Here is a 16,610-nt window from a genome sequence, read left to right as displayed (position 1 = left end):
ATTTTCCCTCCTGTCTCTTGTTCTTTTGCCAATCACCTTAAATCTGTGCCCTTGTTAACAATCCTTCAGCCATTGGAAACCGTCTCTCTCTATCAACCCTTCATGATTTTAAACACCTCTATCAAATCTCCTCTGAGCCTTCTCTGCTCTAAGGACAACAACCCCAGCTTCTCCAGTCTATCTACGTAACACTAATCCCTCATCCCGGGAACCATTCTAGTAAATCTCGACTGTACCCTCTCCAAAACCTTCACCTCCTGCTGAAAGTGTAGTGCCCAGAATTGGACACAATACTCCAGCTGGGGCCAAACTTTTAAAGTGACTCAAATGGCTCAGTGAATTAGTGCAATGCCTTGTGTGGTATGAACCATATAAACTAGGTTGACCCCACCCCACCCCGGTTGGGTTTAATCCCCGATGTGCGCTGAGTTATCTAATTTCCAACAAGGTGGCAGTAGTGATTTTACAGTTTGTGTCTTTGTCCCTTGCCAAAGAACAGAAGAATTGGTCAAAGTTCTGGTTACTGATTACTATCCAATGACTCCTACTGGAATGTGCTAAAGTGTAGGAGGCCGAAATTGTCCACCGCTGGAAACGGGCCGCGTCTACCCTGTTTCTGTTGTTTTTACCGGTGTGCTGGATGAGGTGGCCTCGTGAGTGAAATTCTACTCTTTGGCTTTTATTTTCAGCAGACTGGAAGTTGGTCATCATGGGGGCAGATGTGCAGCGATGATCGGAAGTTCACCCTCTAGAGGGGCGGAAGCTGGGGGCAAGTGTTGTGGCCGCCGCTCTCAGTCATCAGTGGTGCCACATCACCACGGCTCTCCCCTTCACTTAAAGGGGACAGCCTGTGCAATTCTTTAACCAGGGAGGGTTTCGGCTGGGCCAGCACCCTGGCACCCAAGAGGGGTTGCCAGGCTGCCTGTTAGCGGCCCAGCCAAACCCAGGGGCATAATTGTCGACCCGACATAGCAGTCGGCCGACAAAAAAAACACGGCGGCAGTGCAGTAGGTCCTCCCCTTTAATGGAAGCCGCACGGCCATTTTAAAAAGGACTCCAAACACAGTGCACCGGCAGAAAAGGCTACCGTTGGCACCGAGCTGCGGGAGCAAGATTTTTTCGGCGGAATTTCACCATCGAGGGGGAACATCAGTGGTGTGCACTCCAATGATGCACTTAGCATGGAGCATTCATGGGGGGAGCAGGTCACCTCCGGGATACCGCCGGAGCGGAACTTTCAAAATGGCGGCTATTACACGAAAAATCGGTGGCCATTGCACTCCGCAGCATAGCCACCGATTTCCGGCGGTAACAGGCCTTAAGGGGAGGGACAATTTCAGCCCCTAGATCTTTGATGAGCACGGGATCTGGCTTATCTGCATCCCAGTACTCATGTACCCATTTCCCAAATTAATCAATGTCTACAGACTCACTAATCACAGCCCTATTACTTTTGTTGTGCTAATTTCATCTTGTTCCCCATTTCTCCTGGTAGCATTGGCTCTTTGGGTTATGGGCTCATGGTTGTTAGGTGGCCTCTGGTATCATGCATAATTGGACATTATTTATGTGTGAGCCTTCTCGGTGATTACTGACAGGCTATTCAAATGTGGGTGCCTCACAGTTGAGCGTGATGCTGTCCTCACCCGGTGGGGTCCACACATACAGGTTTCCAGCAGGTGTTGATAAATAATATATATATATATATTTTAAATTTATTCATAAAAAGGAATTAACTTGGAGAAGTTACTAAGATGTAGATTTTCAACTTGCCATGCGCGTGTAAAACTGTCTTTACAGATTGGCCACCAATTATAATGGAAATGGAAGTCGGGCGGTTTCTAGAATGGTGGCTGATCTGCACGACCAGTGGGCAATGGGCTGAAATCTACCCCTAGATCGTTTCACATTATTGGCCTCAGGAACAATATTTGTTCCCCTTGCCTCCCTCCCATGATGTCATTATGTGTTTGGGTCATTTCCAACCTTCTTACACTGGATTATTTCAGCTCTTATATCTTGGTTCAGTCTCATGGATGACTCTCAATTCCCCATATCTTTGAGATCCTAGACTAAGATTAAGATAGGCTTTCAGTAACGTACCTGGAAAACGAACAGAGGGGGTGAAATTCATTATCACCCTGTTTGGGGGTGGTAACATCCGGGAGGCGTGAAACTTAGCACCAGGTGCGGAAGCCCCACCTCTCTCTAAATTCGGGTTACCGCCCCCGGAAGGAAGTGGAGCACTAAATCAAGCGCTCCACTTCCTTCCTGGGGCAGTAAAGGGCGTACACCTCAACAGCGATACACACTTGGCCACGTAGCGTTGCCGCGTCTGAGAGGCTCCTCCCTCAATTAAAGGGAAGGGCCCACGCTGCCGACTCTGCAAAAGAAAAAGGCCCTTACCTGGACCACCAGGGAGTGATCAGACCAAAGTGCCGGGCTGTGCGATCGCGGCCACGACCGCACAAAGAAACCGCTTCTGGAACGGCAACAAAAAGGTGTGTGGTTTTCTGCACTTGGCCACCCGGCCTTTAGTTTACGCCCTGGTAGCGGCCGGCCACCCGATATGCATCCCCTGAATCTGTCAGCATTATCACCCGGGCCAGTTGCAGAGGAGTGAAAGCTAAATTTTGGGCCGGGGTGCTAACGGGGCAATGTGCACGATGATGATGTCATAATCTCCGGGGGTGCTAACTGGTGATGCAAATGCACCAAATTTCTAGCCCAGAAAGTCTAGGCTGACTGAAGGAGTGCTGCACTGTCGGAGGTGCTATCTTTTGAATGAGACGTTAAACCGAGGCCCTGTCCGTCCTCTCAGGTGGACGTAAAAAATCCCATTTGCACTATTTTGAAGAAGGGCAGGGGAGTTCTCCCCAGTGTCCTGGCCAATATTTATCCCTTAACTAACATCACTAAAACAGATTATTTGGTCATTATCATATTTCTGTTTGTGGGACCTTGCTCTGTGCGAATTGGTTGCCACGTTTCCTACATTACAACAATGACTATACTTCAAAACTACTTAATTAACTGTAAAGCGCTTTAGGAAGTCTTGAGGTCATGAAAGGCGCTATATAAATGCAAGTTTCATTTTATTGTCTCTTACTTGCTTTTAGCTACTGGAAATATCTGATGTCTCCATACAAATTTCTTCACATTGTGGGAGTCTGTGTTAATCTAAACTGTTTCTTGAAAATTCAAGCTTTTTTTTTCTTTCTTTCAGGATTTTCAGATTTGTCAACCCCTGTCCCCTGTCCCCTCCTCCCAAGCGTCCAGCTTCAGACTGAATTGGTCTTTTATATTACTCATAAAAGTTACTGGGACATCAGGGATTTTGAATATTTCACCACTCAAAAGAAATTATTCTTCAGCCTGTAACTGACAGCACTTGCATAAAAGCATCAAAATAATTGGTACAGGTGTCTGTTGGTTTTTAAACTGCTTATTTGCTGTAACAGGATTAAGGGAACAACCATTGAACTAAAACTGGACCATAATATCTGCTTTTTGTCAGTCACTAAACAGTCATAACCAAGAACCAGCAACAAAAAAAGTAAAAATTTAAAATTCTTACTAACTGATTCATTTTTTAAAGTGGCTCTGATGGTGGAACTCCCTTTTAAGACTGGTATCTCACATTTTGTTTCAGTTTCCCAGCAACTGCTTTTACTGACACTGAATTAATTCAGGAATGGAGCTGTCTTGTTTTATACTTGGCAATGAATATACTTGGGGGCGTCAGAATGAAACTGGTGATGGGTTTAGTTCGTACCAGGATTATTTGAGATCACAGATTTCTTACTGTTTAGATTAACAATCCAAGCTGGTATTTTGTGTCTGATTTTACTCGGGTATGAATGAATTTGAAACAAGTAAGAATATGTCCCCAATGAGTCAGTGGCTTTATATGGGTGTAATTTAGTCATACTGAGAAAGAAAGTCCCAGGTTTGATCCTTTTTGAATGCTGAATTAGTTGATCTCTCCAATGCATCATCATCATAGGCCATCCCTCAGAATCGAGGAAGACTTGATTCCACTCTCCAGTTGAGTTCTCAGCTGGCTGTACAGTCCAGTACGAAAATCACAGTCTCTGTCACAGGTGGGACAGATAGTAGTTGAGGGAAGGGGTGGGTGGGACTGGTTTGCCGCACGCTCTTTCCGCTGCCTGCGCTTGATTTCTGCATGCTCTTGGCGATGAGGCTCGAGGAGCTCAGCGCCCTCCCGGATGCATTTTCTCCACTTAGCAAACAGTTGCCACCACTCATTTTCGAGGCTCATATATGAGCAATGGCTACATGTGGAACGGTCCCCCAGCAAGGAGTTAGCATCTTGGGAGAGGGAGAAAGTTGCTGATGGATGGAAAAAAATCTGAGGAGTTCTATTTTATGTTCACTGCAACTGGAAATAGACCTTTTTGGAGGGAACCATTGGAGTCAGGTCAGGTGTTAAAAGCTGCTACGTAGTGGCAGTAGACAGTACTATCTTTGATTGGTCAATGTCAAGTGTGAGGTGGTGGTTAATTAACCTGATCACTTGCAGAAAGTGTCAATTGCTTCGGGCAAATGAGTGTCAGGAGGAAGGGGAATGGGACCACTGATTGAGGAATCCCATCAAAAGGTGGATGAGCTAATCATTGACTGAGCCAAAGATGTCCAAAACTCTTTTCATTGGAAACAATAAATAAATAATTAAATCAAGTGCCCCCTGATCTGGGGGACACTCCAACCATTTTTCCAGGCCCTTTTTTGTTTTTTCCCCCTTTTTTTGTATTTTTTGTGGGTTTTTTTAGGGATCAAAGATCAATATATACAAGCGCCCCCTATAAATGGGGAGGGGGACACTAAAACCCAGCAATTAAAACAAATTAAACTTTAAAACATATAAAATCAAATTAAAATTTGGTTGCCGGGGGTGATGATGCACTCCAGTCCTTCCGGCGCCCACCTCTCGCGGAAGGCCGCGAGCGTACCGGTGGATACCGCGTGCTCCATCTCCAAGGGCACCCTGGCCCGGATGTACACACGGAAGAGATGCAGGCAGTCGGGCTGAACGACCCCCTCGACCACCCGCTGCCTGGACCGGCTGATGGCACCCTTGGCCGTGCCCAGGAGCAGTCCTACGAGGAGACCCTCGGACCTACCCGCTCCCCTCCGCACAGGGTGCCCAAAGATCAGGAGTGTGGGACTGAGTGCAGCCAGAATTTCAGGAGCAGCCCCTTTAAATGGTTGAACGGGGGCTGCAACCTCGCACATTCAATAAAAACGTGGAACACGGACTCTTCCAGACCGCAGAAATTGCAGGCGGCCTGGGAGCCCGTGAACCGGCTTAAAAATTTATTGCACGGGACTGCTCCGTGCACCACCCTCCAGGCCAAGTCCCCGATAAATAGTGGGAGGACTCCCGCCTCCTCCGGACGGCAAGATGATATGCCATGGCGTGTCCGGACGGCAGACGAGGATGGCAAGGTTGAGAGTATGCAGGAGCAGCCTGTACAGGAAACCCCTCCGCGCAGAACTGAAAGGCCAAAGATGTCCACAACTTGCAAGCCATGACACAGTTGCAGTATGTAACAAGTCAATGGAGGCGCAATCATGAATGTTTTGAAATAACACACCAGGGTTCAAGTCCCTGCCATTAATGATATGAAGGATAATTCGAGGAGCTCCAATGATGATGGAACCATGGATCTGTGATTAGCCTTAGGCATTTGTGTTAAACTGAATTGAGCCTTATGATGCAGGTTTGGCTGCTTCCTGGTGGGTATTGAATGGATAGAGTCTGTGACTGCATATGCTCTGCTAAGGCCCAGTTTTGATGGGGTGAACACCCTTTTGTCATTCCACACTTTGTGCTTGAAATTAGGAATAATCTTGAATAGCCATTTTACATGCATCAGTCTGGTCAATACGTATCAACAGCCGGTTAAGTGTGGAGGACACTTTTAACTTCTGCCTCAGCCCAACGCTCATAATCACCAACATAAAAAGGGAAAGCTACACCTGCCGGAAATCTGAAACGAAAACAGAAAATGCTGCAAATACACAAGAGGGCAATCACCATCTGTAAAGAGAAGAGACGCGTTTTGGGATGTGTACCCTACATCAGACTCGTAAGCACCATATTGTTTTCAACGGGGTGAATGGTTAATTCTCAGTAATAGGAACCCTGGCTGCTTTCGCCTCCCCTGGCCCCAAGGGCTGGGGACATAAAGCTCACATTTTAATGGACCCGATGTCACAGGGGCTGAGATCAGATAACTGAGCACAGATCAGGGGTTAAACACACCTGATGAAAGGTCATTGACCTGAAACGTTAACCCTGTTTCTCTCTCCACAGATGCTGCTTGACCTGCTGAATGTGTCCCTCATTTTCCATTGGTACATTACTTTACTGCTTCATTGCACTGAATACCGTAAGAAGGTGGTGCATTTAACTCATTGAGCCCAGAGAGGGAGCCACGTTTAACATCAATGAAACAAATGAGATTTACACTAAGGATAAAATTGCCTGTACAGTCCTGTTAAACTTTACGATGTGTGGCTGTACTGGAACCTTTTAACGGCCACTGTAAGTAAAACTGAACTGCTCGGTTGAAAACTATGCTGGCCGTTGGAGCCTGCCTGTTTAATAGTTGGTCATAAAATACTGACAAGTGTGCTTTCGGATCGGTCAGCGCTGCACAGCGAGTGAGACCGTAGGCTGCATTAACGACTTTCCCTCTGTGTCCTGTCTCAATCCTTGGGCTGCTTAACGTCACCTCCAGCCCTTTTTAACTTTTCCCTTATATGGTAGCGAGTTTTCTGCGCCTTATACCCCAGTATTCCGGGGGCGGGTTTTGTGTGTGTGTGTGTGTGTGTTAAGAACCGAGAGACTACCTTAGATGGGAAAGAAAATTCCGCCCGAGGAAATGTGCGATCCTCTCTCCTCGTCCTGCCCCTGCATATTTTCAGGCAACTTTTCATGCCATCGAGAGGGAGAAGTTTGCCAGCAATCTGTGGAATGCGAGCGCTCGGTTCCAGAGTTAACTCGGCGAGAGAGAGATGAAAAAAATTGAATCTAATTCGGGATGTTTACTGCACACGAAAAGAATTTCTGATTTTGGAAGGAGAAATGTGATTATGTAAATCACACTCCTTAGCCTCCTGAAATTCAGTTAGACACGCAAAGACGGCTGTATATATAAGAACACGAATAATAGGGGCGGTTAGAGCATTAATAATAGGGAGAAAGTGGGATTAAAATCGATTGAGAGCTGGTTACTGTGCAGAAGGATCGTGAGATCCCACTGAAGTACTTCCTCCGCGATGTAAACTGCTTTTCAAGGGAGCTCCTGGTACAAGTTGGGGTTTGGAGGGTTGTGAACAAAAGGGACGTTTGGTCCCGTCTCCCAAACCACCACAAAGCGATTTGTCTGTAATTAAAGATCAGAGAAGTTGAGGATTGTGCTTTTAGCGACCGTTACATGTCCATTTTACGCCCTTCTATTCGCTCAATCTTTTCAAACGGAAAGAAACATTTGCATTTATATAGCGCCTTTCACGACAACCGGACGTCTCAAAGCGCTTTATAGCCAATGAAGTACTTTGAGTGTAGTCACTGTTGTAATGAAGACACATTATAAATATATATTTATTTTTCAGTAGCACTTTTGAGTGGTCTACCCTGTTTATATCTACCCTGTATAGTTCACATATTAAACAAATTATAAGCACAAACAGACCATTCGGCCCAGCCACTCTGTGCGGGTGTTTATCCTTCACACCCCCACTCTAACCAGCTCTCCCCATTCGGCCCCACATCCCTCCACTCCCTTCTCCCGCATGTATGCTCATCCCTATGACAAAGAACGTTTGCGGAGTTTAAAAACAATCTTCCACATTTTATCGTCAACTCGGTCAAATGAGAAACCTGAGAATGACACTTGAACCCTCCACTTCCTCCCCGGCTACGATCTAAGTGTCTAGCCTTCCTTTACTGAGTCAGACTCCACAGACGCTGTAAGATGCGGCCCCCATCTCAGTGGCATCACCCAAGAGGCATCTGATGCATAGATTATGTTCATCGATGTAATGGGCGTTGGATCATTGTTAAATTCAACGTGGAACTTTTATTTAAAAAAAAAATATATAGTCCACGATGAGATTATTATGATAACTATTTCTATAATATATAGTTAGAATCATTGTCATTATATATATATATATATATATATATAGTTCCATGTTGGTATTATGACAATAATTATAACTATAATATCTATATGTTACTAATTTATTTTAGGGAATGTCACTCTTTATACTTAGTCTTTTACCTCGATTAAAACGCTGCATTCACAGAGGGGAATCGCACCTTTCAGCCGGCACCAGCTTTGCGGGGAGAGCTGAGATTCAGTATATGCACCGTGTTATCGATCCGCCTGAAACTGATTGCAGTGCTAATAACAGGTTCCAGAACATTACATTCAGAATTTAGCAATTGCCTAATTTGCTGCATTGCTAACTTGTCCGTCTGAATGCAGCGGGTTGGAAGGATTAAATGGCAGAAAAACTACAAATGTCACCGCTTCTGGGCCACAGGCAGGCCTGTCACATGGACAGATCCCCCTCCCAGGGACACTGCTGGCAGACTGACGTGCACACTCCAGCAATAGGAGTGCGCGCGGGCGGCGCGCCGCAGCCAATGGGCGGCGGGAGGGGCGGCATTTCCGCGGCTGAGGTGCGGCGCTGGGCGCCTGTGTGTAGCGGAGAGAGAGGCGAGCGCCGCTGGCTGCACCCTATCTGTGTTACCTTGTAACCCGGGTTGGAACAACGCGCGAGAGGGGAACGGAAAGGCAAGCAAAGCATGGATCATAACCACTCGCAGACTGAAGACTACATGCAGCCAGAGGATGACTGGGACAGGGACCTCCTGTTGGACCCAGCGTGGGAAAAACAGCAGAGAAAGGCAAGTGGCAGCGGGCTGCGCGGGTGCTTTCATTTTTTGAGCAACCGGCTCTATCCACCTAGAGGATCAAAGCATTATCTCTCTTCCTTGCTTTCCAGTTCGGTTAGATGGAAGTCACCAACTGATATCCGCTGGATGATTATACATTTAGCAAAGGCGCAGATCTAGTTCTGTTTACACACCCCCTTTTTGAAATGAATGCTGTTTTACTTGGGGGGAAAAGTGATTGTGAAAGCTGTAGATTGTTCGCAGTGATGTATTTTTATTTTAAAAAAAGAATCGTTGAAAAGGGCTCATTTTTTGTGTGTGTGTGTCATTGTTGTGTGGAGCTGGGAGAAGAGTTGAGGCTGAGTCACGTTCCTGGTTTTGTAGCTGGGCTCTGGTGGACTGAAGTTCTGAATGCAACAGATGGTCGCTGGATGAGTCTCTGTATATTCAGCAATGCAGCGTCCAGTATCTGCCCGGATTTGCAAACAGTTAGACCCGTATATCGCTCCTGCAATGGTCAAGAGGGGAGACAAGGCTATGAACGATAAAAGCTTTGAATGCAGGAGACATCCCCACACTCTCCCCTCCTCCCTGACCAAAGCAGGGATGGCCTGGGTGTAGTCCTGGCGTTGTGCAGGTAGTCTCCATGTTTAGCACAGACTTAGTTCGACCCCCCATCCCCCTAGAGTTTTTGTGGTTGACCAGATTTCAGAATACTGTACCATTAAGCTCATCTTGGTCATTTACATGCGAATCTAATTGTGACCGTTTTGAAATGAACCGAATGAGTTCAGTTTCGGTGTTAATTCCTCCATCGACTGTTGCACGCACTCTTTTTAAAGGAAACATTTGAAATCGAGCAATGTGGTTGAATCACCCACTGAAATGATGGGATTTAGCATACTGTTGGTACTGCTGAAGGCCGAAGCTATCGCGCTCTCACCTGGTATTACTGGGAGAGTCTTCCACACCACCCCGACCTGTTTCAATGTCAGACACGAGGCAGAGACCAAGCAGAGGTTAATCTTCAAATCGCACTCTGTGCTGTGGCTAAGGGGATTCTTTTAAAGGACTGTGACCGTGTGTACAAGGTACCATTGTTATTTATTTGAAGTCGCTCATAACTAATTCACCCCTCCCTTTCTGTGAGTGCTATTGAAAGCAGGACAGAATGAACAAGCTGTCAGTCGGGAAGCTGGTTAATAGGAAGCAGTTAATCCTTGGATTTACTGCCTGGATCCTATTGTTTTAAAGTGAAACATACTGTGCCTTCTATTTCTCTAAGCCTTTTCTCAAACACTGACACTTTCTTTTTTTCCTGATCTAAGTCAGTGAACTGTTTCTTTAAAAAAAACGAAATAGGGAAATTTAGGTGCTAAAACACGTTTAAATAATTTTCAGACAATGTTGGAAAATATTTTAGAGCTGGTAAGAGTTTCGAAAGGATGAGGGTTGGCTTAGTACTGTACAGTCATGTCCAAAAATGGTAACAGTCGTTCTTTCTATGCAAGTGTTTGATTTGTCTTGGCCAGAGTTTTTTTTGCATTAGGTCATTTCACTGTATTAGGTGTATATAATTTTAAATGTCTGAACTTCTTTGACGTACCAAAGAAGTGACATTGTTGTACTTTTTTTGTTCAGATTAGCGCGTGATAGTTGTAAATTCTCTTGTTGTTGTTGCGGAGTGAAGGTGACTGTGGCTTTTCTCTTAATCTCCTGCTTCCCTCTTGTTATCAGGCCTAAGGAATGGACTGAAATGTTTGAAGAAAGGAGCTTAACTTATTAAGAAAATGTTTGTAGATGCCCCAGATTGAAATGTTAAGGGACAGAGCATAAAAATAAGCGAAGAGGTGCAAACAGTGCTGTTGGAATCAGACGGTATATATAGGGTGTGTGCTGGGTATTGCCTGTCAGGGGTACTATAGGAAAGGTTTTACTTTTTTTCCATTCCTTCTTCAGTCATTAGTCAAAGGTTGGGCAGAGAACGTTTATATCTAAGGAGGGGCCGAAGTGCGAAGGGATCACCTCCTATAATTTTGAAGACCAGATCTAGCTTTCTAATTAGTTAGAGGATCCAGGCCTGCGTGCTGTGTTGGTTTGTTCTTCCCATTTATGTAACACTCCTGCTAGCTTTACTGCTTTTAAGACAACAGCTTCATTACATTGATGAGTTGTATGCTGTTTCCACAAGTGAAACCACTGGCTTGATGGGCGTGTTTTGTGATTCCCACTTTTCTGTTCAAAGGTTATCCCAGCTCAATACAATGTTTGCCATGCTGTGATTTTGGTAGTTATTAACTGATTGTCTGATTTGGGATTTTTTGTTGTTGAATTATGGGCTACGTGGCTTATTAGTGCTGTACTTTGATCTGTCATTGCCATAAAGAAAAAATATTTGACTCTTTCTTTCTCCCTCCCCTGCTCCCCCACAGCCCTAACCCCATATGGACATGGGGATCCTTATGGAATTCTTAAAAGCTACCTTCCAGGACTGAATAGTGCTTTTTGGAAAAAAAAATCAAGAACTGTTCTTTGCAGACTATAAAGGCTGGGGTCGTGTACCTTATAACAAAATCTGTCTGTTTGTGCATTGCAGAAGGCATTTATCATGTTTTTACAACACTCTAGTCCTCTCCTTTCTTTTTATTTCTCTTTTTTATAATTTTATATTCTGCCACAGTAAGGACTCCCCTTCCCCACCTCACCCCAAATATCAAATTGCTAACACTATTCTTGAATTTTTTTACAAAAACACAAAACATCAGGAATGTACCAATCCAGAAGGAATACACAGCATTATCAATAACCAGATTGTATTGAGAGGAATTGTGTATGTCTGTCTGTGTATTCATATTGAGTGGGAGAAGCCAACTAAATTTAGTTGCTGGTTGTTTGAAGATTTGAGTCTATTTTAGTAAACCAATTGTGTACACCTATCCAGCTGATGTTCAGTTTCTCTGTACTATATCGGGACAAACCTGAGATGGAAGAACTTTGCTTGTTTATCCCATTTTATTCATATGAAAAGGGTACTCAACTCTTGAGCGCAGACTTAGTAAAAGACTGATCACCTTGCATTTGAAAATGTCCTGTTTTAAAAGCAGTTTCTGCTGCTGTGCACATTAGATGTCTTCAACGAGTTTAGAATGTTATTTGCTCGCTGGTATGGTGAAATGTGGGATGTATTACCTGTTTATGTTAAGATAGTGGACGGAGAACTGAGACTTTGGCAATGGTGTGTGTCTTGGAGAATTCTTTGTCTAATAAGTCACTGAGGCTTGACCTCCCTCTCTTCCTGCCACTCCCACCCAGCGCTTTGGAGTTGGGCCTAGGTACTCTACTAAATACACTACAGGATCAGCTGTTTTTTTAATGTTGTATTGTAAAGGGGGAAAAATGTCCATTTCATAAATGCATAACCTTAAATTAATATTTCTGCTTTATTTTGGTTACAAGTTAATGGTTCCTACATCTCAATATTTTCCCCTCCTCTTCAGAGTTGTGTGGGATCTAACCCACTATAATTCCTTCTTCCCTTCCCCAACTATCTGGAGTCAGTTGAGGTGAGCTACTCAATTGCAGTAATGTAAGAAACTGTGAAACTTTCATCCATTTTTAAAAAAAATTGTTGGCTCTGTTCTACTTATAGTTTTCAAAAGGTTAAAAGCAGTAGTGCTGCTGTGTAGCTTTTAGTTTTGATGCTTTTGTCAATGGAAGGTCACTGCAGTGTTTCAAAGGGTTGTCAGAGTGCTGATTGTTGTCACTGCTGTGATCTTTGACTGGCATCAACTTTCAGGTCATCAATGATATGCCAGTTTAAAGTTTTAGATACTTTCACGAGTGCCTCGGGTCGAGTGAAACTTGTACTATCTACATAGTGAAATGAAGGAGTGAAATGGTGGGGATTTTGATCCGGAATCTCCAGTAGGGTTAATGCAACTCTTACTACTTGCCCTTGCACCATCCGACTTTTTCCCCTCCAGTTTTCTCCCCTTCCCTCTCTGGCGTGTTGTGACTCGTGCTGAGATATGGCACTGCAAATGGCAGCAGCCTTCTGTATTTCACCCAAGTGGTCACTCCTCAGAAAGGACTGTCCTCATCTGATCTGTCCTCATCCGATAGCCACTCAGCATTTTCTGGATAATGATCAGGAATAAGAACTCCAGCTAATTTCCTTTTCATTCTTCTCTTCCCCTCCACCCACCAACCCAGTGCCATTGAGTCTAATTGCAGAGTTGTCTCTGAAATTGGCTAACATAGCACAAATTTGGTTGATTGCACCTGGGGACTTCCTGGCCTGTACAGTTTAGTACCATATCAAATGCTTCATTTGCATACTAAACCATGTAGGGAGTTTTTACTCCCTTTTTGTATTGCATTTTTATTCATTTCTGACATGTTCCACCTCAAAAACACATGGTGACCCCACTGGCTACCAGTAGCCCCGGTAGACAATGACTACCAGTAGATTTTGGAGAGTAGCAGCTAACCTGATGAACACTGTAAATGACAGCAGATGTTGAGAATGTGAAAACAGATGGCATTTATTAACTACAGGCAAAAATATGGAAGAGGTTTTAAAATGGAACATTAGTGTTTAAAATAAAAGATTTACTGTTGATGAGTAAACACTTCATCAACCCAGACATAAGGTATTCAAAGCACTGAAGGTGTAAGAAATGGCTTATAGAGGACAAAACTGCATGTTTGGTTGGTACGATCAGTAAGATTTTTTTGTTTTGTGAGACAAACAGATATTGATAATTTAGGACTCATTTTCCCCTTCAATTTTCTCCCAATCTTTCCCAAAGATGTTTACACTGGGGTATGATTTCACAGGTGTTGATTAGCTATTCTTGTGCGAGCTGCGATGGCAAATGTCAGTCTATTAGACAGTGGGGAGTATCATAGCTGAGCTTAATCCTGTCCTCATCTGGTAGACTGTAAACGGGAGAGGTTGCCTTCAAGCAATCAAAGGTAGATTACCCTTCCCTGAGCCAGGGGCACCCCTACTGCTGCCATGGCTGAAATTGGCTAGCTCAACGGACTGGGATTGAATCTGGGGCCTCCCTGGTTTGCATGACTCCCATGCTGGAGTCTCTCATCCATTAATATTGGAAATCCTAAAGTTAAATTTACAGAGATGCACTACACCGTTGCATGGATATCATTCCACTCGAGTGCTGCAATGAGGGAGTGCTCCATTGTCAGAGATGCTGCCTTTTGGATAAGCTGTTAAAGTTAGGCCCTATCTGCCTGTTCTCATGGGCATAATAAATTCCATTGTGCTATAAAAAGAGCTGGGGAATTCTCCTGGTGTCATGGCCCACATGGCCTCAAGAAACACCACCAAAATGCAGCCTAACCTGTCATTTATCTCATATATAATTGTTTATGGGATCTTGTGCACATATTAGTTGCTGTGTTTGACGACATCACAACAATGCCTATACTCCAAAAGTAATTCATTTGCTGTGAAGCACTTTGGGATGTCCTCCGGATTTTAAAGGTGCAAGTTTCCTTTCTATCTGCTATGACACACTGTGCAGATGAATCCTTGGATCTCTCTCTTAATCCTTTTGTGTAAGGTAATTTGAATGGATAAAGTTAGAAAGTGCTTGCATAGTGCACGATTTGTCTTGGGCTTTGCTCAGCAAGCCAAAGTCTTAACACAATTTTCACGCCAAAATTTATTTTGTGCTGTTGCCAAGAATATCAAGTGATGCTATAGGATTTTATGCTTGTCTTTTCATTACCTGCGATGGTGGAAAATTATGGTGGTTCATGCATTTAAAAAAAAAAAAGTCAACTTTTGGCTGTTGCCAACCTACCTGTTTGATTACTGTTGCGACAGTGCGATGACACTGGACGTCAGCTTGCTAACCTTTGGTGCTGTGCTATGGGAACTGACACAGGTGTGAGCCTTGATTTGGGAGGGAAAATAAAAAGGGGAACTCGTGTTTGAGTGGCCTCCTGCCAGCTGGTCCTAGATGTTATTGCTGGTGGCATAGGGACTGTCTATGTCTCCACTGCTCTTTTGACTCTAGGCATCTGACCAGGGAGACAAACAATTGGGAATGAAAATAAAATATATGGAATATGTACCTGAATACTCCGCCCCTTTTATTGAAAGTTTGTATTTGAAGTACCAACTGTGGGAGAGGCGTCTGCAAAGGTGTGACGCAGATGTCCTTTACAGAAGGAAACCTGCTGTTATTACCTGATCTGGCCTATCTTTTTTGGCAGCCCCTTGGAGTCGAGGATGACTTGCTTCCACACTAATGAGTTCTCCGGTGACTGATGAGTCCAATGTGGGACCTACAATCTCTGCCACAGGTGGGGCAGACGGTGATTGGAGGGATGGGTGGGTAGGGTATTGGGTTGTCTATATGTGACTCCTGTCCCACCAACGTGGTTGACGTTTAACGGCCCTCTGAAGTGGTCTAGCAAGTTACTGAGTTGCATGGGACAGCTGCAAAAGATACAGACTGCAGCGGTTCAAACAGAAGGTCCACCTCCACCTTCTCAGGGCAACTATCGATGGGCAATAAATGCTAGCATTGCCAACAATGCTCACATTCTAAGAATGAATAAAAAAAGGATGCAGGAACTTTCAGGATTGGCTGATATCAGATCGGATGGGGGGGGTGGTGGATTGGCACAACTGCATCTGAACTGGGAGATTCATTGAAACAGAAAGCATTGTATTGAACATTTTGTGTCCTTTTTGAAGTGTTGAGTGTTGCTGGTGCACTTGTGGAAGGTATTTCCTGAAGAAATGTTTGTCAAGTTCAAAGAAGCTACCCGAAACTGTCCTGCAAATCCCGTGGGAGGACAGGCGCACCAACATCAGTGTCCTCGACCAGGCTAACATCCCCAGCATTGAAGCACTGACCACACTCGATCAGGCCACATAGTTCGCATGCCAGACACGAGGCTCCCTAAGCAATTGCTCTATGCGGAGCTCCTTCACGGCAAACGAGCCAAAGGTGGGCAACGGAAACACCCCACCCACCCGTCCCTCCAATCATCGTCTGCCCCACCTGTGACAGAGACTGTAGGTCCCGCATTGGACTCATCAGTCGCCTGAGAACCCATTAGTGTGGAAGCAAGTCATCCTCGACTCCAAGGGGCTGCCAAAGAAGATAGGACACTCTCAAAGCCTTCCTGGTAAAGTGCGACATCACCACTGATACCTGGGAGTTCGTGGCCGAAGATCGCCCTAGGTGGAGAAAGTGCATCCAGGAGGGCATTGAGCTCTTCGAATCTCAACGCCGCGAGCGTGAAGAGGTCAGGCGCAGGCAGCGGAAGGAGCGTGTGGCAAATCAGTCCCACCCCCCCTTCCACCGACGAATGTCTGTCCCATCAGTGACAGGGTCTGTGGCTCTCGTATTGGACTGTTCAGCCACCAAAGAACTCACTTTAGGAGTGGAATCAAGTTTTCATCGATTCCGAGGGACTGCCTATGATGATGATGATGATGATGAGCAACTTTGAATTTCAGCTGAGAGTATAGATTACTCTTATCAATATTCCCAAGGTTACAAATGAAATTAGGAATAACAATGTGGCATGTTAAGAGTGATCGATTATTTTGTGGCTTTGTAATATAAATTGATAATGGGCATTTTATCCGTTCGTTCCTTCTCCCTTTTCACCCCCTTCCTCACAAAAA

The 16,610-nt window shown here is 44.8% G+C and overlaps 1 protein-coding gene across 7 annotated transcripts in view; it reads left to right on the top strand.

Moving 5' to 3' along the window:
- Positions 1–8,686: 8,686 nt before the first annotated feature.
- Positions 8,687–16,610, top strand: part of actn1 (actinin, alpha 1) — a 208,944-nt gene continuing 201,020 nt past the window's right edge. For 3 of the 7 annotated variants that reach the window (XM_070878917.1, XM_070878921.1, XM_070878918.1), the window contains exon 1: positions 8,690–8,947. In XM_070878917.1, the coding sequence (XP_070735018.1) occupies positions 8,846–8,947 (102 nt within the window). In that variant the 5' untranslated portion in view covers positions 8,690–8,845. Of the gene's footprint in view, positions 8,948–16,610 lie in introns of all 7 variants that reach the window. The other 4 variants (XM_070878920.1, XM_070878915.1, XM_070878914.1 and 1 more) reach the window with 3 other exon arrangements.

Source organism: Pristiophorus japonicus, chromosome 4 (genome assembly GCF_044704955.1).
Source record: "Pristiophorus japonicus isolate sPriJap1 chromosome 4, sPriJap1.hap1, whole genome shotgun sequence".
Lineage (NCBI taxonomy): Eukaryota > Metazoa > Chordata > Chondrichthyes > Pristiophoridae > Pristiophorus > Pristiophorus japonicus.
Note: the sequence above shows the minus strand (reverse complement) of the source record. Positions and strands in the feature narration are given on the sequence as shown.